This window comes from Pristiophorus japonicus, chromosome 9 (genome assembly GCF_044704955.1).
Source record: "Pristiophorus japonicus isolate sPriJap1 chromosome 9, sPriJap1.hap1, whole genome shotgun sequence".
Lineage (NCBI taxonomy): Eukaryota > Metazoa > Chordata > Chondrichthyes > Pristiophoridae > Pristiophorus > Pristiophorus japonicus.
In genome coordinates, this window is record NC_091985.1 from 137,132,079 (window position 1) to 137,158,950 (window position 26,872).

A 26,872-nucleotide genomic window follows, 5' to 3' on the forward strand; every position below is an offset into this window, starting at 1 on the left:
TAAAATGTTTTACTTTCTAATGCAGTAAATGGAAGTTTGATGGAATTCTGTAAGTTTTCATTTTTTTTTCAACTGATGCGCCACCACCGAACGTCTGCAAACAGGGCTCGAGGGTCGGAGCGTCGGCTGGCAGAATTGGTCCCATGTCCGGACACAGGGGCTCGGGGCTCAGCTGTAAAAGAAGCCCGGGGGGGATATGGAATGCATACGGAAGGCATCAGAAGCCTGCACTACGCATCAAATCAAGCCCAGTGGGTGGGGGGCTGTGGAAGCCATAGGGAAGGCATCAGAAGCCTGCACTGATCATAGGCAGTCCCTCGGGATCGAGGAAGACTTGCTTCCACTCTTAGCATGAGTTCTTAGGTGGCTGTACAGTCCAATACGAGAACCACAGTCTCTGGCACAGGTGGAACAGATAGTCGTTGAGGGAAAGGGTGGGCAGGGAGCCTGGTTTGCTGCACGCTCCTTCCGCTGCCTGTGCTTGATTTCTACCTGCTCTCGGCGACAATACTCGAGGAGCTCAGCGCCCGCCCGAATGCACTTCCTCCACTTAGGGCGGTCTATGGCCAGGGACTCCCAGGTGTCAGTGGGGATGTCGCACTTTATCAGGGAGGCTTTGAGGGTGTCCTTGAAATGTTTCCTCTGCCCGCCTTTGGCTTGTTTGCCATGGACAAGTTCCGAGTAGAGCGCTTGCTTTGGGAGTCTCGTGTCTGACATGCGAACTATGTGGCCTGCCCAGCGGAGCTGATCAAGTGTGGTCAGTGCTTCGATGCTCGGGATGTTGGCCTGGACGAAGACGTTAATGTTTGTGCGTCTGTCCTCCCAGGGGATTTGCAGGATCTTGCGGAGACATCGCTGGTGGTATTTCTCCAGCGACTTGAGGTGTCTACTGTACATGGTCCACATCTCTGAGCCATACAGGAGGGCGGGTATTACTACGGCCCTGTAGACCATGAGCTTGGTGACAGTTTTGAGGGACTGATCTTCAAGCACTCTTTTCCACAGGCGGCCGAAGGCTGCACTGGCACGCTGGAGGCGGTGTTGGATCTCATCATCAATGCCTGCTCTTGTTGATCGGAGGCTCCCGAGATAGGGGAAGTGGTCCACGTTGTCCAGGGCCATGCCATGGATCTTGATGTTTGGGGTGTAGTGCTGTGCGGCAAGGACAGGCTGGTGTAGGACAATTGTCTTATTAATGTTTAGCGCACTACCCATCAAATCAAGCTCGGGTGGGTGGGAGGCTGTTGAAGGCACACGGAAGGCATCAGAAGCCTACACTACACATCAAATGTAGCCCGGGGGTTTTGGGAGGGGGGGGTTCCTGATCACTGTGCCTGCTCAGACCCTGGGTGTGGTCCATACTTACCTTGTGGGGAGAGAGAACAAAGAACCTTGTCCTGCCTGCCTGTCATTTTGAGCTTCTTGCAAAGGTAAAATTTAAACATGGGGGCAATACTGACAATGCCATACCTTGTGCAAGCATTTTGCATGATGGTGCTGTGGAGGAGACAATTGATTCAACATCATCGCATGAGGAACCTGCGAGCCCTTCGGGTGATAGGCAGGAGGCCTTGCCCATGTCGGGTATATTGAGACAGGCGTTCATACCTGCGCCTGAGTGACGCAGACTGTGTCAGAAGGTTGCATTTCTGCAAAGAAGTTGTAACTGAGATCTGTGAGTTTGTAAAAGCAGACCTGCAACCTAGAAGCATCAGGAGGACTGCTTTGTCAGTTGAAGTAAAGGTTACAGCTACACTTTCATTCTATGCATCTGGATCGTTCCAAGCTACAACTGGGTATGTGTGCGCCATTTCTCAACATGCAACACATGTCTGCATTTGGCAAGTGACTGCTGCATTATGAGTGGTGGAATGACTACATAAAGTTCCCCATGACCTCCCAGGCAATGCATGACAGAGCTGTGGGCTTCTTCAGGATTGCCGGCTTCCCAAAGGTAATGGGCTGCATTAATTGTACCCACATCACCTTGCGAGCACCTTTGGAGGATTCCGAGATGTATAGGAATAGAAAAGGCTTCCACTCCATTAATGTGCAGCTCATGAGTGATGACATGCTTCGCATCATGTCAGTTGATGCAAGATACCTTGGGAGCATCCATGATGCGTTCATCCTACGCGAGAGCGTTCTATCTGCCATGTTTCAGCAGCAGCCAGAAGGGTAGAGCTGGCTACTGGGAGACAAAAGGTATGGCCTCGTCACCTGGCTCAGGACGCCCCTTCGCATAACCCGGATGGAAGCTGACCAGGAATACAACATGTCGCACATTGTGATGCGCAGCATAATAGAGAGGTATCTTGAAACAGCGTTTCCGATGCCTGGACCATTCCGGAGGCTACTTGAGATTATTGGTCAGTTCACTGTTGTGTGCTGCCTGCTGCATAACTTAGCGGTCATGAGGCAGTAGCAGCTGATAGTGGAAGACCCACCTGAGGTGAGAGTGGCTGATGATGATGAGGAGGAGGACGAGGAAGCCATGCAGCTACCTGAACCCGGAATACGACGGTGGAGGAGGGCGGGCCGTCATACCCCTTTAACGATTGCTCGAGCCTTATGCCAGTAGCTTATCTGTGAACGCTTTGCTGCCTGAAGGTTCGGCGGCAACTATTCCACATGGACCATGTTTACTGTTTGGACCTGTTCCGTAATGTTGTGTGTGTTAATGGAACAAATGATGAACAGGATTCTTGTTTACTTCAAAAAGTTGTGTTAATAATGGAATAAATAATGGAAATGATTCAGTTATAATTTAAAATATATTTTATTCAAAAGTTTAACAACCATTTGTTTGTACTTAACTTTAATAAACATATTAATTGTATCAAACTTTAAAGTTTTCACTTAAGATTACTTAAAAACTCTAAGATCACTTACTAACTTTTAAACTTGTAAATTTACATAACTTACAAAAAACTTTAAAGTTGAGAACAGTTACAACAGTAACAACAATAATCACAACAACAACAGCAGCAAAGAAAGGCTGCACCCATCTCTCCTCCACCTTATTCTAAGACCACCCGCTGCGCTTGGTCTTGTTGACTCCAGCCCTACCTGCAGGCTGTGGCACAGCATTTCTCGGGTTGGTACCGAGCTTATTCTTTTGAATATCTCGGGTAATGCACACTTCTTGATTTGGTGTGGAGGGGGGGATGCTGTGGCGAGCCGGTAATTTGGAAGGCCCGGCTTGGGCCTCTTCAGAGGCTGGTCTAGGGATTGGAGTGGGAGTGGCAGTTGATTCTGTGCATGGGCGTGAAATCTGGGCGTGCTCCCTTATTGCAGCAGCTGACTCCAAAATTCCCTCCCTCATGTGCCCTGCCAGTGTCTCAACTACTTCCAACATTCCCTCCCTCATGTTCGCTGACACTGTCTCACCTACCTGTGACATTCCCTCCATCATGTGCACCGACATTGTTTCTGCTGACTGAGATATTCCCTCCCTCATGTTCCCAGACAGCGTTCCCATTTCTTGTGAGAGTGTTGTTACTTCTCCCGACAGTCCCGATACCTCATCACCTACCCCACTGATGGTGTCCAGGAGTGATCGGGTAAGGTTAATGCTCTCCGCACTCATTGACATCATCTGAACCACATCTGTTATATCCTGCACCTCAGGATAGTGCTGTCGAGCTCTCCTTCCCCTTCTCACCATGGGTGTGGCTCACAGCATCCCAGTGGGACCCGCAGCCTGGGACGGTGGGGCCCTGGGTGTGCCTTGCTGCATCCCACTGCGACCCATAGCCTGGGATGGTGGGGCCCTGGGTGTGCCTTGCTGTATCCCACTGGGACCCGCAGCCTGGGACAGTGGAGCCCTGGGTGTGTCTTGCTGCAGCCCATTGCGACCCATAGCCTGACCTCGCTGCACCCCACTGGAATCCCCAGCCTAGGACGGTGGGAAACCATGGAATTTCCCACCAACACTCAAACCACTAATTGGGGAAGGGGCTAGCACCTCAATGGGCTCCTCAAAAGTGAGTACAACAGTGGGGGCTTCATCTCTCTCCCCCATGCTTTTAGTCTGGAAGGTGGGATTGGAAGATGTTCTCCTCTTCAGGTTCGTCCTCGAGTGAATCTTCTTCTGCATCATCAGGGTTGGCCTCAAGTTCTGCAAAATATAACATAACAGACAAATGGTTAGCGGCAGGGTGGGTGGCATCAGTAGGCTCACACATCGCAGGCAGCAGGCTGACTTGAAGGACCATGATGAATGATAGCACATTGCATCAACCGAAGCGTAGCTGATGGAGACATCCCCATGAACCGAAGCATGGCTAGCCCGCGCAGTACTTAACATTTAGGAAAGCCAGACTGTGGAATTTGCAGGACTTACCGTCTGCCTTGAGTGTGGGCCCAGCTTGTGCAGTGGTGATTGCTTTTCTCCAGGCAGGACCCATCAAAGCAGCGACCCTCTCTTCCAAAGGTGCAGATTTGCTGGGCCTCCTCCTGTTCGAGTTCTTTCTCATTTGTTGTGTGCCACTTTCCTCTGCAAAGATGAAAATATAACTTTTTAGAGAGGGTATCTTTCTGCTAGATGGGACATATACTAATGGTCACATTTACAATTGCAATGCCATTGAAAAATGAAAATATTACTCACACTAACTACTTGACCAAGGTCCTGCTACTTCTTTTTGCACTGGCCTCCAGACCTCGGGGTGGTCACCATTGCACAGTAATCTTTTGCAAGTTGGTTCCAGAGTTTCTTCATTTCTTTGGATGGAATTTTTATGTGACCTCTGTTGGTGTCCAGCTCGTGCCATCTCCCCTCAATCACAGTAACTCGTGGCTCCACTTCATACTGTAAGAAATTCTTGGTCCTTGCGCCGCGTTGCATCTTGTATTGCAGCTCCGATTTTTCCAATGATAATTAAAGTCCTTACACAGCACTCTAAGTTCTCACAAACACAATTGGCTCTTTAAAAATATCTGATTGCAGACCGCGAGCTGTACTGTGCATGTGCGCCCATAGGAATTACGTCAAAAACGTCCCTTTTTTTCTGCACATGCGCAGAAGGAGCGACATCGTGTTTTCGGTGTTGACATTAAGCTCCACTCCCCGAGACTACAGGACAGGCTGCGCGGTGCCAATTTTAAAAAATAGAGCGGGGAAACTTGGCACGTTTATTTTTGGAGCAGTTGTGGCCTCAAAACAGGCGTAACTCTGGCAATACGCCAAACAATGGCTTTGGGCAAAATTGAGCCCATGATGTTGTGGCGATAACAGAGACCAGGATTGGGTACTAAATATTCCTGGATATAAAGTGTGTAGGAAAGATAGGGATGGAAAAAAAAGAATGGGGTGGCAGTATTGATTAAGGAGACTATTGCAGTGCTGGCGAGAGAGAGGATGTCCTGGAGGGGTCAAGGACAGAATAAGAACATAAGAACACAAGAAATAGGAGTGGGCCATATGGCCTCTCGAGCCTGCTCCGCCATTCAATAAGATCATGGCTGATCTGATCATGGACTCAACTCCATTTGGTTAGAGTAGAGAAACCATAGAGGTGCCATTACACTACTAGGCCACCAACTAGTAGGAAGGATATGGAGGAGCAAATTTGCAGGCAACTTAGAGAGGTGCAAGAAGTGCAGAATAGTGATAATGGGGGACTTCAATTATCCTAATATAGACTGGGATAGTAGTAGTGAGGGGAAAGAATTTCTGAAGTGTATTCAGGAGAACTTTCTTGATCAGTATATTTCCAGCCCAATGAGGAAGGAGGCACTGCTGGATCTGGTTCTGGGGAATGAGGTTAGTCAAGTGGAGCAAGGGTCAATAAGGGAACAGTGATCATAGTAATATAAGGTTTAGATTACCGATGGGAAAGGACAGGGCGCAATCTACAGTAAAAATACTTAATTGGAGGAAGGCCAATTTCAGTGGGTTGAAAATGGATCTGGCCCGGATAAATTGGAATCAAAGACTGAAGCAAAACCATAGAATGGTAAAAGGGAATCCAGAAGTCTTCTGTAAGCATATAAATAGTAAACGGGTAGTAAATGGAGGGGTGGGGCTGATGAGAAAGAAAGACTTGGATTTATATAGCGCCTGTCATGACCACCAGATCTCCAAGCACTTTACAGCCAATGAAGTACCTTTTTGAAGTGTAGTCACTGTTGTAATGTCAGAAACGTGGCAGCCAATTTGCGCACAAGCAAGCTCCCACAAACAGCAATGTGATAATGATCAGATAATGGGCTCAATTTTCCCCAGTGATTTGCGCCATGTTTTTGGAGCAGGCTGCTTTTTTTGGCTGAGGTTTTAAAAAAAACAGTTTCCCCAATCAATTTGCACCAGTGTAACTCCGTTAGTTACGATTTTTTTAGGTTAGTTTTTTTTTCAGCCAAAGGGGGCGTAACCTGCTCCCCACGCCAATTCTGGCCATTTAAGCAAGTTTAGCCAGCTGAGAGTTACTCTAGTTTCTCTAGTTTTGCTTAGGCCAGCATATGTGGCCTCTGCAGAAAAACCTGGAGAGTTAAAGAAATTACCGCAGGAAATCGGCGCAGGTAAGTGGAGCGGGGGTGGGTGGGGGGGGGAGGGATGGAAGGAAGAGAGAGAGAGAGAGAGAGAAAGAAAGTTGCTGCAATATATTTGAATGTGTTTTTAAATTGATGCAATCTGTTGGGAGCTGGCTGTATGTCTCACTTTGCAGCCTCAGCCCGCATTGTGTCCCTGGTTACCATGGCAGCCCCATCTTTTTGAAGCAGATCAAGGCTCCACCCCCAAAACTAAAGAACAGGTTAGGCCATGCCAAAATGAAGAACTCCAATGGGAAACTTAGAACTTTTTTTTGACGTACTTAGGCCCCCAAAAAACGGGCGTAACTCTTCAAGGACGCCAAAAAAAAAGCTTTGGGGAAAATTGAGCCCAATCTGTTTTTTTGTTATGTTGCTTGAGGGATAAATATTGGCCAGGACACCGGTTATAACTCCCCTGCTCTTTTTCAAAATAGTGCCATGGGATCTTTTATGTCCACTTGAGAGAGAAGACGGGAGCTCGGTTTAACGTCTCATCCAAAAGACGGCACCTCCGACAGTGCAGCGCTCCCTCAGCACTGCACTGGAATGATTTTTCGTGGTCAAGTCCCTGGACCAAAAAGGAGACCTACGCATGGAGGCAGAGATTCTAAATGAGTATGTTGCATTTGTCTTCACCAAGGAAGAAGATGCTGCCAAAGTCATGGTGAAAGAGGAGGTAGTTGAGATATTGGATGGGATAAAAATTCATATAAAGAGAATGTACTAGAAAGGCTGGCTGTACTTACTGGTTGTTTATTGGACTGTTGGAAAGTACACAGTGGTGTTCCCCAGGGGTCAGTATTTGGACTACTGCTTTTCGTGTTATATACCTTAATGACTTGAACTTGGGTGTACAGAGCACAATTTCAAAAGATGCAGATGACACAAAACTTTGAAGTATAGTGAACAGTAAGGAGGATAGTGACAGACTTCAAAGCAACATAGACAGGCTGGTGGAATGGGCGGACACGTGGCAGATGAAATTTAACGCAGAAAAGTGTGAAGTGATACATTTTAGTAGGAAGGACAAGGAGAGGCAATATAAACTACAGGGTACAATTCTAAAGATTGTGCCTGAGCAGCGAGACCTGGGGGTATATGTGCACAAATTGCTGAAGGCAGGGCAGGTTGAAAAAGCGGATAAAAAAAACATACAGGATCCTGGGCTTCATAAATAGAGGCACAGAGTATAAAAGCCACAAAGTTATGATAAACTTTTATAAAACACTGGTTTGGCCTCAACTGGAGTATTGTGTTCAATTCTGGGCACCGTACTTCAGAAAGGATGTGAAGGCCTTAGAGGGGGTGCAGAAAAGATTTACAAGAATGATTCCATGAATGAGAGTCTTTAGTTACGTGGATAGACTGGAGAAGCTGGGGTTGTTCTCCGCAGAACAGAGAAGGTTGAGAGGAGATTTGTTCGAGGTGTTCAAAATCATGAGTGGTCTAGTTAAACTGTTCCTACTGGCGGAAGGGTTGAGAACCAGAGGTCACAGATTTAAGATGATTGGCAGAGGAACCAAAGGCGACATGAGTAAAAACTTTTTTACGCAGCGAGTAGTTCGGATCTGGAATGCACTGCCTGAAAGGGTGGCGGTGACAGATTCAATCGTGACTTTCAAATGGGAATTGAATAAGTACTTGAAGGAAAACAATTTGCAGGGCTACAGGGAAAGGGCGGGGGAGTGAGACTGGCTGAAATGCTCTTTCAGAGATCAGGCATGAGCTCGATGGGCTGTAAGGCCACCTTCTGTGCTGTAGTCATTATATGGTTCTATGATTCTACAAGGCAATGGCCCTGAAATTCCGATGTGCCGGGCCCGTACGAAGTTTCAACGGACCCGGGTAGGCATTGGAAAAGCCGTTTTTCAGCGCAGAATGCGCATGCGCTGAAAACCAGCTTTTCCGACCTGTTAAGTTGGAGCTTGACAGGTCTTCCCCATGCGCTAGATAACTGAGTTCTCATGCAAAATTCCAACTTTTAGAGATCTTCTGTCCAGGATTAGGGCACGAAAGTTCTGCGCGAGATAAAGCCGGCGTACAGCCTGCATTCTGTGTGCATCTGCATCACCTGAAACTCAATAGCCTTCAGCATAAACAGCAGTCGATGCTGAGGAGTTCTGTAGAGTAAAATCTTAACACAAACCAAATAAACAGCAGGAAATGGAAACCAGCAGCTTCCTCTCAAAGTAATGAGAGATTCAAATCTTCCAACTTTTATAACATTTGAGGTACCGTGTTGTCTATTGCAGTTTGGCTTGTAAAATATGATCGACTTTATGCAAATGTGCACGGGTGTCAACAGTAAATTGGGTGAAATCGATACTCTATACTAAACTATTTCAACTCTATTTATGCTGATCAACTAGTTTTTTTAAAATATGGAGATGGGAAACCTGCACGAATTGTTTAGCTCTTCTACTTTTGTGGAAATGTAACATGTTGCTCTGCCCTGTGCTCAGACCCGACATCTTAGATCAGGGGTGTGGCCTATGTAAATGAGCTTCTTTTGACAGCTCCTGTGGGCAGGGACAGACTCCGAAAGAAGCCACAGGCTTCGCGCGCGCTGCGTGACGTCATACGCTGCCTGGGAATCTTCATCACAGAATCGGAAGTTCAAGAAGGCGCAGGAGAGAAAGGTAAGTGAGCATTTATTTTCTTTATTTTACCAGATTTCCCGCGGGAATGGTGTTACAGGAATTTCTGGGCCATTATTTAGCACTGTAAAACAACATTCAACCCATGTGATGGTGTTATCCCCTTGGCATATTTTTCACGTTTCATCATTTTCCATTATCATTTCCTTTTGATAATTTGCTTTTCTGAATCGAGTGGCCACTTTTAACTTGAGGCGCTCAATGGGCGGTTGGAAGGCAGAGTGCATCCGTCACTGCCCATTGTTACCGTGGTGAGGCCCGAGCCATTTCAAGGCACTGGCCTCATTTAAATGCAACTGGCAAGCTGTGGGCGCCAAAGCAATGCTCCAAGGTAGCTCACCAACTGGTGACGGAGGGTAATCATCTAGTTATGCATAGGGACCAGGAGGGGGGGCGGGGTAGGGGCCGAGGGGAGGGGTGGGTGGGAAAGATGATCCAGGGTGTGGGCTTTATGCAGGCCAGCAATAGACCGGATTTCTTTTGTATACCCAAGTGAAGCGACCCCACTCCTTCTACTCTTCTTGGCCCCATAAAAATAAATGGTAAGACAAAATTGCAGCTATTGTCTGAGCGACCTCCAGCAGTCCCATTAAAGCCCACTGGTTAACCTGTTCAATACCAGTATCAATGGTGATATGATCCCGAGAATCTCAGCTTCACAGATGCCAAGTGGATCTTTGAAAGTCAGAACGTCAAGAAGTAGAAGACATGATTGCCAGGATCATGACCCTGAAGAATTTCAAGGTCAAGAGTTCTTCATCAGACTGCTTTAAATAGCAAATTAGACTAAGTAATCACAGTAAACATTTGCATTCATAGTAACAAATGCTACTTTTATTCTGACAGTGTTAAATATGTGGGCCTAGAAATATGTTTGAAAAATGTGTAAAATCCAAGGGCAGCAGAGAGCCGCTGTGGTGAATGCCAGCAGTTTAGCCCCAAGCACCTGGACGCAGTGCAGGAAGAAGTTTAATGACCTCACACGAGTTGTCAAGGTCAGTGAATTCATCTTCAAAGGCCAGATTGCACCACCTACACCACTAGCCTCACACACTGCTCAATGCAGCACACCCCCATCACTCACCTACCAACAATCTCGACCAAACATGACTTGTACCTCACATTCATTGCTTCACCTCACCCGTACACATACCACTGCTGCAAGCCTCACACCCACAGCTCACAGCTTGCATGCACTGTCAGCTCGTCACTTTTCAGAATGGCAGGCAGTGACTAGTGGGGTACCGCAAGGTTCTGTGCTGGGGCCCCAGCTGTTTACACTGTACATTAATGATTTAGACGAGGGGATTAAATGTAGTATCTCCAAATTTGCGGATGACACTAAGTTGGGTGGCAGTGTGAGCTGCGAGGAGGATGCTGTGAGGCTGCAGAGCGACTTGGATAGGTTAGGTGAGTGGGCAAATGCATGGCAGATGAAGTATAATGTGGATAAATGTGAGGTTATCCACTTTGGTGGTAAAAACAGAGAGACAGACTATTATCTGAATGGTGACAGATTAGGAAAAGGGGAGGTGCAAAGAGACCTGGGTGTCATGGTACATCAGTCATTGAAGGTTGGCATGCAGGTGCAGCAGGCGGTTAAGAAAGCAAATGGCATGTTGGCCTTCATAGCAAGGGGATTTGAGTACAGAGGCAGGGAGGTGTTGCTACAGTTGTACAGGGCATTGGTGAGGCCACACCTGGAGTATTGTGTACAGTTTTGGTCTCCTAACCTGAGGAAGGACATTCTTGCTATTGAGGGAGTGCAGCGAAGGTTCACCAGACTGATTCCCGGGATGGCGGGACTGACCTATCAAGAAAGACTGGATCAACTGGGCTTGTATTCACTGGAGTTCAGAAGAATGAGAGGGGACCTCATAGAAACGTTTAAAATTCTGAGGGAGTTAAACAGGTTAGATGCAGGAAGAATGTTTCCAATATTGGGGAAGTCCAGAACCAGAGGTCACAGTCTAAGGATAAGGGGTAAGCCATTTAGGACCGAGATGCGGAGGAACTTCTTCACCCAGAGAGTGGTGAACCTGTGGAATTCTCTACCACAGAAAGTTGTTGAGGCCAATTCACTAAATATATTCAAAAAGGAGTTAGATGAGGTCCTTACTACTAGGGGGATCAAGGGGTATGGCGAGAAAGCAGGAATGGGGTACTGAAGTTGAATGTTCAGCCATGAACTCATTGAATGGCGGTGCAGGCTAGAAGGGCCGAATGGCCTACTCCTGCACCTATTTTCTATGTTTCTATGACAGGCAGAGCACTCAAACATATTGCACCACACTCACTGACACACTTCCCTTTCTCTTGCAGGAAAAGGTGGCTTACAACCGGTGCCAGCAGCACCTAACCAGTGAGGGACAAGCACGCCTACATAACCTGACCCTCTTGGAGAAGACGGTGCTGGCCATTATTGGGAGGGGCATCGCTGAGCCCATGGCCAGCAGCGGGGCTGAAAGAATACAAGATGCAGGTATCCTCATACATAAGCCTCCTTCTCGCATCCCGCTTCCCTCTCATCCTACAATCTCTTCTGATTTACAAGCAGCGCATGATCTAAGCTAGTACCTCTTGCTTTCCCTCCTCCCCTCATGACAACTCTATACTTGTGCCTTTCTCATTTCAGAGACCCAAGAAATCTAACCTGTCCAGCCAGTGGTTCAAGAAAAAGACGGAGAGGAGAGTGACGATGAAGAAGAAACACCATCACTCAATCTGACATTCACAGCCACCAGCTCAAACACTGGCATTGCCCGGACTTTAGAGGGTAGTTTAGAAGTGGTACCTGCACAGGGCGAGTCACCGGGCACGAGTGGGCTGCAGCTAATGCAGGGGGAGAGGGTAGCGCATGTACCAGCACCCCAGAGATGAAGACGGGAACTTCGATGGGACAGCCTACAGAAGAACGTTGATGGGTATGCACACTGAACTGCTTGGTGCATTGGCAGGCCTGGCAGAAAGCCTGGGTGCAATATCAAGGAGCAAGGAGGAGTCCGCCACCAATCTTGTACAAGGATTTGTTCAGAGCTTGGAGCCCATGATTTCCAGCGTGGAAGTGATGGCCAACTCCATTAGCACACTGGCGGACCCAACCATGATTGCAGAGTCTGATGGCCGAAGTCTCCGCTTCCATTGTAATACGAGCAGAAGCCACCCAATGTCTGAGTACTGCAGTGGAAGCTGCCAAGCAAGCTCAGACTGTTGCCATCGTGGCTGCATTTACCAGTGACGCAAAGGTCCAACTGTCCTCCATGATAGCTAGGAATGTAGAAGCACCACCCGTGGAGCAGGAACCTGCTGTCCCCTCAGGATGACCACATCCGTCCGCCCACCATTGCCACTCCGCCAGTGTCCTTGATGTTGCCTGTCAGCCAGCCCAGACTGAGATGGTGCAGTCTGCAGCCAGGTCTTCTGGACCCAGGTCTCCTCTCAGTCGACCTGCAAGGCCAGTCTCCCCCAATGAATGTCAGCAGTCTTCCACTAGCTATCCTGCAGCCACTCGGGTAGCACTTCATAGGAGCACTAGATCAGGCAAAGGCACACTGAAGTCACACTAAGGGAATGCACAGGGGTGATTAGTTGGTTTTGTTATGTAATATTGGATGTATTGTATAAAGTTGGATTCAAATGTTTCTTTTATGGTGGTTTTTATTTCAGCATTGTGTCCAAGAGGATGCAGTGATGGTCAGTAACAGAGGGAACGTAAGATGTGGGACTATTGTTGAATGGGGGATTGGGGTTGCGTTCACTGGTTGGGCGAATTGATCGCAGATATCTTGATACGCGCTCTGGTGAGCGTGCCGGACTCCTGTACAGCGATCCAGGAAAGGGAATTTAAGGATGCCAGTGGCCTGCTCTAGCAGAATCCATGTGGCAGCATTGCTCTCAGTATATGCACGCTGGCCACATGTGTAGTTGGGTTGCTGAGCGGAGTCATGAGCCAAGTGGTCAGCAGATAGCCCTTGACATCCAATAGCCACCCTTTGATTTGTCATAGGGGCTCAAAGAATGGGGGAACAGCAGACTGGCGCAGAATTAAAGCATCATGACTGCTGCGAGGATAACGGGCATTCACCATCATGGTCACGCACCAACTGCACATTCAGAGCATGGTAACCTATGTGGATGCGGTACATCTTAGCATTTAGACACGGTGCCCACAAAGCCATGTGTACGCAGTCGATGTCGCCCTGCAGCATTGAGTAGCCCGCTATTCTGGCAAAGCCATGTACACATTCAGCTTGCTTCTTTGTCTTCTCTCTGACCAGAAAGAACTCCCCTTCCCTGGCATAAAGAGCATCTGTCACCTCTCTTATGTAGCAGTGGACAGCAAACTGGGAGATGATACAGATGTCGCCTGCTCCAGTCTGGAAGGATCCCGATGCGAGGAAATTCAGGGCTACGGTCACCTTCACAGCCACCGGCAGTGCTTGTCCTTGCCTGGTGTGAGGCTGCAGGTCTAGTTACAAGAGACGGCAGAGTTCTGTGAGCACCTCCTTTGTAAAGCACAAACGCTTCACACACTCCCCCTGGCTCAAGTTGAGGTAAGACAATTACTCTCGGAAGACCCTCGTTGGGTAAGGCCTCCTGCTGAGAGCACTTTTCCCCCTCCTCCTCCTCCCTCTGTGAGCAGTTTGTCCTCGTCTTTGCTGCCCCTGCTCCCTCACCCTGTCATGCTGCAGGCCAAGGGGAATGACAAATAGGGTACCCATGACTGGGTGCAAGTAGTCTGATCAGAATCCTTGAATTCAGAACCAAGGTCTTCTCCACGTGCAGCACCATTCCTTGTCACCTCACCAACTTTAAATAACTCTGGAAAGCTCCAAACACTTCCACCAATTATACAGAGCGAGTAGAAATTAATCAGTAACTAACCTTAGAGTGGTTGCTGATCCCTTTAAATATCGCTGGTGGGGGCGTCCTTGCTGCTGCTGAACGCATGTTCAGCTTTGCGAGGTTAAGACAGCCACATTAAGGACGAAAATGGCAGCGCTGGTGTCAAATCGAGTGCTAAGGAGCTGAATTTCTTGCCCGTGAACTTTTACTTTAAATGTGGTTCCCGGGAATTATGGTGCATTATTCCACATGGACAGAAACCAGCTGTCCAACTACCCATCTCATTTTCATGACTCCAGCCTTAATTTATATGCACTACATTCGAATGCAAAATCAATCAGATTTGTCTGCGCCAGTGAATACACTCGCCTGAACAGAACATGAGAAGCAGTTATAAAATCCAAAAAGTAAAACTGGTGATCAATAAATATTTGCACTTCTGCATAAAATCTAAACTGACACTACAGCTTTTAAATAAAAATAATTGCCACAGTGCTTCCAGGCTTCAGGATTAATACAACTTCGAGATAACACTAACGAAGTAAACATTGCACAGCCTTATTTTATTTCACCTCAAGCTATAGCATTGGAATCAGTCCAAAGTTTCGAGAAAAATAAATCATTTTATAGATCCTACTTGATGCAGGCAGCTTGTTATATAAACGCACAGTGTAATGTTTTAGCACTTGGGTAATTTCAGCTCATGTTGTTATGAGATCGTTCGCATATACAGTATTTTATAAATGCCTCAGATAGTACTGACTTCACATCATTTTGTTTTAAATATGTAAATAGTAAAGGGTATCAATGTCACTATTTTACTTAAAACTTTCAATAATTAAAGCCATGAATCATTTTGCTTGAACTGATTTATTTAATTTAAGTAGTCAGCAAGGCGGAGGACACTGAGGCTGGAGAAGGGAATATTTCTCTCTATCCTGTATCAACATCAAGCACTGGCAGTGGTACAGCACTGCGCGGAAATGAAGTAAAGCCGAGAAAATACTCCTGGTTAATACCGCTGCACTAATACAAAGTGGAAAGCCTCTACCATATCAAGAACAAAAATTGAATTAGGTGTAAATGTACATATTTACAGCAGTTAGGTTCCTTTCAACCCGTTAGATAGAGATTGCATTAATTCATTAATTCCCACTAACATAGAAAATAATCACAACCGCTAAAATATTGACATAATTTTCTCCTTTACATAAGAATATTAGAAATAGGAGCAAGAGTTGGCCATCCTGCTCCTCGAGCCTGCTCCGCCATTTAATACGATCATGGCTGATCCGATCACGGACTCAAGTCCACTTCCCCGCCCGCTCCCCATAATCCCTTATTCCCTTAACGGTTAAGAAACTGTCTATCTCTGTCTTAAATTTATTCAATGACCTAGCTTCCACCGCTCTCTGAGGCAGCGAATTCCACGGATTTACAAACCTCTGAGAGAAGAAATTTCTCCTCATCTCAGTTTTAAATGGGCGGCCCCTTATTCTAAGATTATGCCCCCTAGTTCTAGTCTCCCCCATCAGTGGAAATATCCTCTCTTCCATCCACCTTGTCAAGCCCCCTCATAATCTTATATGTTTCGATAAGATCATGGGGGCCGGGGGCGGAGGATCGAGAGGGAGGAGAGGGGCCAGGAGCTGGGGTAGGAGGGGGGAGGGGGGAGGGAGGAAGGGGGAAGGGGGCTGGGAGCTGGGGATCAGAAGAGAGGAGGGGGTCCTGGAGGGCAGGGGGGAATGGGAGATTGGAAGGGTCCGGGGGGGTGTCTGATCGTAGAGGGTCGGAGGGGCAGGGATGCTGGATCCAGCAAGTAAGCGGAAAGGCACTTGGCTCCTGGATCCAGGAGTCCTTGCCTCCCTTTAGCTGCTGGGTTCCAGCCAGAGATTCAAAATGAGACATGCAGCCACATTATAATATTTAAAATGCCAAGCCCCCTACTGGGAGCAGGTTTTGGAATGTAAAGATAAACCCGGGCTTCTATTCTCCACTGCTACCGTCTTTTTAAACCCCTCCCCCGAGTCTCCGCCCTCATCTCCGAAAATAAGTGTGAAGAGCTCATGGACTTCTTCGTCTCTAAGATTGAGACCATCCGTTCAGCCGCCTCTGCCTCTTCCCTTCCTTCCCCTAGCCCACCAAGCCAAACTTTCTGTAAAAACCCTCCCCTGCCCAAGCTCTTACCTCACATCTTTCTCCAGTTTCTCTCCACTCTCCCCTCATGGCCTCTTCGAGCTCATCCTGTCGATGAGACCCACTTCCTGCTCCCTTGACCATATTCCCAGCAAACTGCTGACCATCCAACTTCCTTTTCTGGCTCCCATGTTATTTGACATTGTTAACCGTTCTCTCTCCTCAGGTACCGTCCCCCTCTTCCTCAAAGCTGCCGTACATCACCCCTCTCCTCAAAAAAAAACAACCCTTGACCCCTCCATCCTTGCAAACCACTACCCCGGCTCCAACCTCCCTTTCTTCTCAAATCCTTGAATGTGTTGTCACCTCCCAAATCCGTGCCCATCTTTCCCGCAACTCCATGTTTGAATCCCTCCAATCCCGGTTCTGTGCCTGCCACCGTATAGAAACTGCTCTCATCCAAAGTCAAAAATGACATCTTTTGTGACTGTGACAAAGGCAAACAATCCCTCCTTGTCCTTCTTGACTTGTCTGCAACTTTTCCAACCCCTCTCCACCTGGGTGGGACTGCACTCGCATGCTTCCATTCTTATCTATCTAATCGTAGCCAGGGAATCGCCTGCAACGGCTTTCCTTCCCGCCCCTGCATTGCATCATCAGTTTCCACATGTACACTGATGACACCCAGCTCTACCTCACTACCACGTCTCTCGACCCCTCCAGTCTCTATATTGTCAGACTGCTTGTCCGGCATCCAGTCGGGATGAGCAGAAATTTTCTCCAATTGAATATTGGGAAGATTGCAGTCATTGTTTTCGGTCCCCACCACAAACTCCATTCTCTAGCCACTGACTCCATCCCTCTCCTCAACTTCTGTCTGAGGTTGAACCACACTGTTTGCAACCTTGGTGTCATATTTGATCCTGAAATTGAGTTTTCGACCACATATTGGCAGTATAACTAAGACCGCCTATTTCCACCTCTGTAACATTGCCGTCTCTGCCCTTATCCTAGCTCATCTGCTACTGAAACACTCATCCATGCCTTTGTTATCTCTAGACTTGACTATTCCAATGCACTCCTGGCTGGCCTCCCACATTCTACCCTACGTAAACTAGAGGTGTTTTCAAATCACTGCCTCGCCCCTCCCATCTCTGTAATCTCCTTCATCCCCCAAACCCCCCCCGAGATAACTGCACTTCTCTAGTTCTGCCTTCTTGAGCACCCCAATTATAATCGCTCAACCATTGGTGGCCATGCCTTCTGTTGCCTAGGCCCTAAGCTCTGGAATATTCTGTCTAAACCTCTCTGCCTCTCTATCTCTCTTTCCTCCTTTAAGACACTCCTTAAAACCTACCTTTTTGACCACGCTTTTGGTCACCTGCCCTAATTTCTCCTTATGCGGCTCGGTGACAAGTTTTCTGTCTCATAATACTCCTGTGAAGCGCCTTGGGATGTTTCATTACATTAAAGGTGTTATAGGATTTCATAGGATATACGGCACAGAAACAGGTCTTTCGGCCCAACCAGTTCACGCTGGTGTTTATGCTCCGCTCGAGCCTCCTCCCCTCTTTCCTCATCCAACTCTGTGGATATCTGAACGGAATATATGGAATTAAGGACAGTAAGGTAAACGGGATATATGAAAATGTATAAGCCATGGAAGAATAGCTGGGAGAATGTCAGATTGCAAATAGTGCAACATCAGCATAGCTAACAGTCTTTCTCAAGGTTTCAAGTCACTAATCCTGCCAATGATATCTAATTGTAACATGAAATACATCTGCAGAATTGTAAGGTCTCAGTTAGTAGTCACACCATTAGATTGAAACATTTAGAGGCAATGCTTGAGCTTTCAAGAAGAACATCTCATATAGATTGACTAATGAGTGGCTGAGTTAGACTGTCAATCCATTTGTATTTTGTTATCTGATTTCAAAACTGTATAACTGTTAACGCTTTACGATGTAACTTCACCTATCCGTAGGGAGTGTGTACGCTCTATCCAGAGAGTATATCTTCTGTCTGATAGGTCTTACTGGCCGGTAATAAAGACTGCTTTGTTCAAAGCACAAGAGGTATTCGACTCAGTAATTTTACTGAACCAGATTGAGGTAAAAGAATCCAGGAATTTACATTTGGTGTCAGAAGTGGGATCTCAACGGACGACTGCCGAAAACTTGTGAATTAAGAGCCAGACTAGTCTTGGACGAGACGAGGGGAAAGTGGCCACTGGAGTGAGTATGATTTCAATACTGCTCCAGTTTCCCCTGGTTTCAAAAGTCTGAGGAAAGTTTAGCCACTCGCTGGTTCTCAGGTAGTGTCTGAACGAGATCCAGGACAATCTGGTGAATACCTTTCAAACTTAGAATAGGGATAGAGATAGGGAAATTGCGCGATGACGCAAACCAAGTGGCGACTTGGAAAGATAGGTTATAGTTAGAGCTAGATAGGGATAGATGATCAATCATGGATCCAAAAATAAATAGGAAAGAAAAGAGACTCTTGTGAATGTCTGTTTAAATGAGAAATGCTTCTGTGATTTTTACTGTAAAAAAAAAAGCCGGGGAGTTGTGTTTTGTTCTATCTCAAACAGAATGAAAGTTTGTTTTAACCCTTCGTAGTGTTGTCCTGTATGTGGGAAGTTTAAGAGTGTGAACCTTATTGAATTACGTATATTCGGATGATAAGTTACGGAGCCAGGAAATGCACAAAGGATAGGTTTGTTAAAAAAAAAGAAAAAATTACATGGTCCCGGTGGTTAAAAAAAAGAAAAACTTGTTGAAAGAAAACATTCAGAGAAGGCACAGCAAAACAACTGAGATGGATTCAAAAGGATTTTTAAAAAATTATATTAAATAACACGACCTTGAGGCTGGAACAATTGAGATAACGAAAAGCAGTCCACAGCCTACGTGCCAGACTTCTCTCTAGTTATAAAAAAAAGTTACGTACTAAATAGGTGCTGAAAAAAAAAATGTTCTGAGATTTTAAATTATGAAAAAAATTCCACTGCAGTAAAAAAAAATAAATCACTCCTGTCCAGTTGGCAGAAAAACTCCATTAAATTAGGGCTTTCATTGACTGATTGAATTTAAACTGCGCAGTAACGTGAAAGGATAGGGAAATTTGGAGACTGAAAGAAATTAATTGAGGCTCATAAGAAATCAAAATTAGAAAATTAGGCTCACAGGGAATAAAATGGGGATTTAAATAGAGGATAGGTGTTCAATTCAGGTACGACGTCGACCTTGTATATCACTTGGCCCGTCTAGGCTCTGATTGAATTTAAAAAAAAACCCCCGCAGCAACTCGGAAGGTAGGGCCGACGCGAACGCGCAGCGGCGCAGACGCACAAACAACGCGAGACGCGCAGCGGTGCGAGCGTGCGGCCGAGAGGAGAAGGGCCGAAGCGAACGCGCAGGAAAGCGAACGCGCAGTGACGCCGACGCGTAGTGACGCAGAGGCGCAGCAACGCGAATCGCGAAAGTCAGTGCTAATGTCAGTAAGTCTTTGTAAGTCTTAAGTGTTTAGAGTTTTAAGTAAAGTTTTAAGTATCCTAAATCGCGCGGCGACGCGAACCGCGTGGTGACGCGGGTAAGTGTTAGAAGTCTTTGTCTATTTTGTATTGAAATCGCGCGGCGACGCGGGTAAGTGTTAGAAGTCCTTGTTTATCTTTTAAAGTTTTAAGTATCTTAACTCGCGCGGCGACGCGAGCCACGGGTCGACGCGGATTGCGTTAGTAAAGTTTGGTTATTTGGAGTTAGTTAAAGTCAGTGTTAGTTTCTGTAAAGTCTGTGTCTATTTTTAAGTTTGTTTAAATTGCACGACGACACGAACGCGTAGCGACACAGTAATACGAGGAGCAGCGTGAAAATGGGTAATCAGTTAGATAAAACCACGGATGCGGATAGTCCGCTACAAAAGTTATGTGAGGAATTCCCTGAAAGAGCTGAAGACTTTAGAAAATTATCAGGAGCCCTGAATAAATTATTAGGGGATGACCAGTGGCCTCTAGGTGGCACTAGAAGCGTAGAGGTAGAAAAAAAAAGCACAGGGATTAATTTGGAGAAGGGGACGAGGAAAAGGGAATAAAAATTTAATTGCAACCTGGCGACATTATTGTCAGAAATTAAAAGATGCATCACTTCTATCGAGTTGGCAAACAAATGCTATTAAATTAGGACTTTCATTGACAGAGGGAACACATGTTAAAACTGTAGACGTCTTAAAGAAAGAATGTGCGCACGAGAAACTTGCTAAGAGATCCTCTGGGACCTCTGAGAAAGGTATTGATCAACTACGAGTTAAAATGGCTGGCATTGTGTTAGCCGAGGCTGATGATGAAATTGATGAGTGGCCACTGACTCAGCGCCCAACGGCGCCTCCCGCACCCCCTGGCCTCTTGCTCCAGTCCTCTTCCCAACACCCTCCACCTTACACTCCGGCGAGAGGAGTTAAAAATAACCCCATACCACCAAAGCAACAAACCCGAACTGACTCCTCATCCTCTGATAGCGATTCGGATCCCCAGTTTACAAGCAATATAGCCGAAAGGACCAGATCTCACACTCGAAAGGGCAGAACTATATCTCAACATCACAAACAGTCCCGTAAATCTTCTAGTCAATCTACCAGTCCAAGTTGTGAAAGACATAGCAAACACCCCCGCCGATCGAGACGCAGAACTGTCAAGCAGTCAGACAGCTCTGAAACATCCTCCGGCCTAGAAATGATTTCCAAGATCCCAAAGTCCCGACACCAATTCCCTGTCAGACCAATGCCAAACCCTGATGCACAACAAGCTGCAGACCACCTCTCTATAGATGTCTGTGATCTTCAAACAACTATTTGATTGCTCACGCTATCCGGACAGATGGAGAGGACAGTTAGATATTATTGGCAGGAAAAGAAAGGGGAGGGGGGAGGTGCGCCCCCAACCCGGGTCAAGACTGAATACATGACTAGAAAGGAAGAGCCATCTCGGGAGGAAGGATCAATAGAACCGTAGTGTTGCATACAGGATTGGATGGATAAGCAAGGATACGGTTATACTAAACAACCAAACGGGCCGAGCCCTGCTAATAAACCTCCCTATTGTCCCCGGCATGGTATGGGAAGAGGCCGGGACTGGGTAAGAGGAATTGACTGTTTTAATTGTGGGCAGGAAGGACATTGGAATAAAAATTGCCCCTACCGTCAGCATGGAAAAGGAAGAGGAGGAAGAGGATGGGGGCAAGGGGGGAGAGGAGGATCTTACACTAACTTCTCCCAGAAACAACCCCTTTGGTCAATTGTCCCCCGATTGACTACGCAGCTTGATTGTGCAGGGATCCTCCCCGGACGACGAACCCATTCTGAATGAGTGGCAACCCTTTTTGATAGATACGGGAGCCTTCATGTCTTCTGTACAATCAAAGCTTAAACTCCCTGCCTCTACTGAAACACAGGAACTTTCAGGATTCTTGGGACAAATCTCGACATTCCCGGTGTCAGAACTAGTTAAAGTGGGTTACCAAGAAGAATTGGTAGAACATCGATTTGTCATCACTACCAATCTGGACTGTAACTTGATGGCTAGAGACCTCCTTTGCAAATTCCAGTTGCATTTGGAGTGTGGAGATGATGGGATTATTGTAAAACAGGAAACCCTTAAGCGGCAGTATTATACCACTAGAACCCCTCAGTGGTGGTCTCTGGACCTGCCGTAGGCATCCTATCACGTGACCCTAGCATACGATCCCAGTGGAAAGAATCAGGACCTGCAGAACTTTTATCAGGATCACGAAGGGGAAGTGAAGGGAATTCTATTAAGGCCTAGAGTGACTGAACTGGAAAGAGAGGCAGATTTTGTGGAAGTGGATAAGAATCTGTGGAAACAGCCCCTAACAATAGCACCGCATATTGCTCGTGAAGTATTAGCCCCTCACCATGCTAAAGATTTGGGAGTTATGGTACGCAAGGCCATAGATGAGGCTGACCCTACCAGCCGGGATGTGCAAATCGTAAAACATGGCCGAACAGTCCAATTTCATGGGGACCCCGAGAAGGTCTTAAGGACTCTACAGCATCATACTGGCTCCGGCATACCTGACTATGTGGATCCTCATGTGTGGGCAGAGAACCCCTCCCAAGTGGGTTATACTCCCATTGATCCGATTGAGATCCCAGTGCAGGGCAATCCGACAGAACCCACTGAAATCACAGGCAATTCTAAACTGACCTATCGGCACTGTACTGCAATTAATCCGGCCTGTTTTCTTACTGAGCCACCCCAAGATGAGGAAGAACCCAGTCATGATTGTTTATGTATGTTGACGGAAGTACTTCTATTAATCCAGAAGATACACGAATCTCAGGATACGCCATAGTAAACCAGGAGAATCAGGTCTTGGAATCTGCTGCTTTGAAACCGCCTATTCTGCTCAACAAGCTGAACTATTCGCCCTCACCCGAGCCTGTATCTTGGCCAAAGATCTCAAAGTCGATATCTATACCGACTCTAGGTATGTCTTTGGGGTGGCCCATGATTTCGGACAATTATGGAAAAATAGGGGATTCCTAACCTCACAGGGGAATGAGATATCTCATAAACAGTTAGTATCTGATTTGTTGCAAGCCCTCATGTTCCCCAAACGCATTGCCATTGTCAAATGTACCGCCCATACTACCGGAAATTCTCTGGTTGATATAGGGAATCGTTGTCCTGACCAAGAGGCCAAACAGGCCTCTCGTGACCAACAGATGGTAATGCCAAAAATTATGAGTCAGACTAAAAATCCTGCGAAAGATAAGTTAGCCTCGGAAAAACCAATGCCAACCATCCAAGATGTTATAAAAGCACAGGAGGACGCTCTTGAAAAAGATAAACTGTTGTGGAAATATTATGCATGTACTTATGACAATGTTTCTAAACTCTGGACCACTCCCGCGGAACAGACTTGCATGTCTGACGAGTTGGCCTCATGGGTTATAGAATGTCTGCATTTTGCTACTCATTGTGGAGCAAGGGCAACAAGTGATACGCTTTTGGCTACTTGGTGGCACCCTAGACTCCAGGCGCTCACCCAGAACATCAGTAGTCGTTGCCTGGTTGGCCAGCAACATAATCCAGGGAAGGGAGTCCCCTGTGATTGGGGTAAACAGCCCCTACCCGAAGGTCCCTTTGAGACATTTCAGTTGGACTACATTGAGTTGCAAAAAGTTCAGTGTTACAAATATGTGTTAGTAATAGTAGATGTGTTTAGCAGATGGATTGAAGCCTACCCTAACCTGGACAATAAGACTCAGACTGTTGTTAAGGTGTTAATGAGGGAAATTGTTCCTAGATATGAGATCTCAGCTCGACTGATGACCACCTATGTTCTTTCTCTGACTCAGGCTCTGCGACTAGTTCACAACCAGGTTCAAGATGCTCACCTCGACCTCCCAGTTTTACCCGAATTGTCCCTCGTGGCACCAGGGAAGTATGGATTCGGAAGGGATTAGAGCCACAATGGGAGGGGCCTTTTTAGGTGTCACTCACTACCCCCACTGCAGCCAAGGTTGAGGGGAAAAGTGCCTGGGTTCACCTGCACCACTGCAAGCTCATCACCATTTAAACAAATTTTGCTGGTTAGTCTAATTCCTGTTTCTGTTCCAGATCTCCTCTTCCCCATAGCTGAACAAGGCAGTTGAAGGAGGATCAGTTTGAACTTTTACCCGTAAGACAGCCAAATACACTGACGGAGACCTGAAGAAGTGAAACGGGAAAACAGAACTCTTTTTATCAGCTAAATAATTGGACTATTTATAAGATGAGACTGTGTCTGTATGCCACTGTCTGCATAATAGTGTTGATATGACAGTTTTGCCGCACGGGAAGGAAGACAAAGGCGAGAGCTCCATGTAAACACCTTTTTGTATATGTCTTACATTTATGCGGAAAAAGGGCGCTTCACTAGATGCTGGGTGTGTTCACATATCCCTATACATTCCAAAGGGGGAATTCCTTTGCGCACCGTTCCCCTGACCCTAACTGAGACTGTTAGATGGATTCAAAGAAACGATATTGGAACAGGTAGCTAACCGCACTGCTGAGGCTCTGGAGGGCATCACAGCTGAAATGGTAGCGATAAGGACCGTAGCATTACAAAACCAAATGGCCCTCGATTACCTGTTAGCTGAGAAAGGGGGAACGTGTGCCCTGATAGGATCTGAATGTTGCACTTACATTCCTGATAGTTCAGAAAACATAACCCACCTTGCCGATCACATAAGGAGGGAGGTGAAGAAGTTATCCACACCAGCAAAAGAACTTAGCAGGTTTGATTGGTTTCTGGGTGGATCTTGGAGATCCTATCTAATACATGGGGCAATTGTTCTCATCATAATAATTACCTGCTGTTTGATTGTTGGTTGCCTTAACCTCTGCTGTAAAGTAATGACAAGGTTAGCAGACCCTCTTGTGGTCAAGGGTTCCCGGGTTATGATCCAACAAACTAGAGAACTACTCAACAATGCAATACTCATAGAATGATCCTAAATGTTATCATAGAATGATAAAAGGGGGGATGTGGATATCTGAACGGAATATATGGAATTAAGAACAGTAAGGTAAACGGGATATATGAAAATGTATAAGCCATGGAAGAATAGCTGGGAGAATGTCAGATTGCAAATAGTGCAACATCAGCATAGCTAACAGTCTTTCTCAAGGTTTCAAGTCACTAATCCTGCCAATGATATCTAATTGTAACATGAAATACATCTGCAGAATTGCAAGGTCTCAGTTAGTAGTCACACCATTAGATTGAAACATTTAGAGGCAATGCTTGAGCTTTCAAGAAGAACATCTCATATAGATTGACTAATGAGTGGCTGAGTTAGACTGTCAATCCATTTGTATTTTGTTATCTGATTTCAAAACTGTATAACTGTTAACGCTTTACGATGTAACTTCACCTTTCCGTAGGGAGTGTGTACGCTCTATCCAGAGAGTATATCTTCTGTCTGATAGGTCTTACTGGCCGGTAATAAAGACTGCTTTGTTCAAAGCACAAGAGGTATTCGACTCAGTAATTTTACTGAACCAGATTGAGGTAAAAGAATCCAGGAATTTAATACTCTATCAGCATAACCCTCTATTCACTTCTCCCTGATATGCTTGCCTATCGTCCCCTTAAATGCATCTATACTATTCGCTTCAATCACTCCCTGTGATAGCGAGTTCCACATTCTCAACACTCTTTGGGTACAGAAGTTTCTCCTGAATTCCCTATTGGATCGCTTGGTGACTATCTTATATTGATGGCGTTTAGATATGCTCTTCCCCACAAGTGGAAACATTCTCTCTAACCACTCTATCAAAACCTTTCATAATTTTAAAGACCTCTATTAGGTTACACCTCAGTCTTTTACCAAGAGAAAAGAGACCCAGCCTGTTCATTCTTTCCTAATATGTATACTCTCGCATTTCTGGTATCATCCTTGTAAATCTTCTCTGCACCCTCTCTGGTGCCTCTACATCCTTTTTATAATATGGTGATCAGAACAGTATGCAGTACTCTAAGTGTGGTCTAATCAAGGTTCAATACAGATTTAGCATAACTTCCCTCTTTTTCAATTCTATGGGGCCGAAATTGCCCCTCTCAGAAAGGCCCGTATGCGTCTCTGGGATGCGCTAATGGGGCTCTAAAGTATTTTCGCCCGGGCACGGCTGCCAGAGTGCACCCCCCACAGAATTACCCCCAGGGCTCTGTCGGCGAAAAGTGGTTTGCGCCGTGCCCTGCAATTAGTGCACCGGCGCAGCACCCGCACAGCGATGACATCATTGTAAGTTGCCCCGCGGGATGCAAGGTCGGGCGATGCCACTGACAGCTTTTCGGGGTGAGAAGCTGTGGTGGCTGTGGCACGCCAGGTGCTCTTAAAGGGGAGCTGGTAGCGCGGGGACCGCCATCTTTTTTCTGTTGGCTGACTTTTCAGTTGGCCCATCAGTGGCGGCCGCTGATATGGCCAGGCCGCCAACATGCAGACCGGCACCACCGCTGACCCGGCCGACCCCTCCCTGGTGGCCCAGTGGGTGCCACTTAAGAGGCAGCAGGGTTTGCAGCGGTCTTCCCCTTTAGGGGGCGCTCCATTAGCGCAACATTTTTTTTAAATCAAAGAGGCCAATTCCGCGCCGAGGTTGGCGGTTCCAATGCTGGCGCAAAAAATAAATATAAATCAAATTGACCGCCCCTAACCCAGCATGCAGCACTTTTAGCCCCTATACCTCTCGAAACCATGCTTGGTTTGCTTTTTTATGGCCTTGCTAACCTGTGGTGCAACTTTTAGTGATTTGTGTATATGTACTCCGGGATCCCTTTGTTCCTGTACCCCACCTAGACTCGCATCCTCCAAGTAATAAGTGACCTCCTTATTCTTCCTACAAAAATGGACTATCTCACATTTATCTGTGTTGAACTTCATTTGCCAATTATTTGCACATTCTGCAAGTCCTTCTGTAATATGTTGCACTCCTCCTCAGTATTGATTATCCCCCCAATTTGGTGCCATCTGCAAATTTTGATTCCAAAGTCTAAATCGTTAATGTAAATTGTGAACAGCAGTGGTCCCATGGTCCCAGCACTGATCCTTGTGGAACACCACTAACCACCTTCTGACACTGTAAATAGCTACCCTTTACTCCCATTCTCTGCTTGAAGCCAGCTAGCAAACCA

At 46.5% G+C, this 26,872-nt stretch overlaps 2 protein-coding genes across 7 annotated transcripts in view; one reads left to right on the forward strand and one right to left on the reverse strand.

The window, feature by feature from the left end:
- The window catches only part of LOC139273240 (shieldin complex subunit 1-like), a 318,086-nt gene that overhangs the window by 100,992 nt on the left and 190,222 nt on the right, over window positions 1-26,872 (reverse strand). The window lies entirely within an intron of this gene.
- Window positions 9,123-25,210, forward strand: LOC139273238 (myb-related transcription factor, partner of profilin-like). Of its 3 annotated transcripts, XR_011595042.1 has the most exons (5): window positions 9,123-9,173; window positions 10,038-10,186; window positions 11,514-11,673; window positions 11,827-13,744; window positions 23,815-25,210. XR_011595042.1 is itself a non-coding variant. In XM_070889868.1 (4 exons), exons 2-4 carry the CDS (start codon window positions 10,073-10,075, stop codon window positions 23,847-23,849), a joined length of 309 nt encoding a protein of 102 aa, XP_070745969.1. In that variant the 5' UTR covers window positions 9,123-9,173; window positions 10,038-10,072; the 3' UTR covers window positions 23,850-25,210. The 3 variants fall into 3 exon arrangements, 1 of the variants encoding a protein (XP_070745969.1); XM_070889868.1 differs by lacking the exon at window positions 11,827-13,744; XR_011595043.1 differs by lacking the exon at window positions 10,038-10,186 and having other exon boundaries at window positions 9,124-9,173.

What these genes read in the sequence shown, in the direction of transcription:
- LOC139273238 (XM_070889868.1), top strand. Translation starts at nt 10,073, where the DNA reads ATGTGTAAAATCCAAGGGCAGCAGAGAGCCGCTGTGGTGAATGCCAGC. An exon ending in ACCTCACACGAGTTGTCAAG is followed by an intron (nt 10,187 to 11,513) that starts GTCAGTGAATTC and finishes TTTCTCTTGCAG; the next exon opens with GAAAAGGTGGCTTACAACCG. An exon ending in TGAAAGAATACAAGATGCAG is followed by an intron (nt 11,674 to 23,814) that starts GTATCCTCATAC and finishes TTTCTGTTCCAG; the next exon opens with ATCTCCTCTTCCCCATAGCT.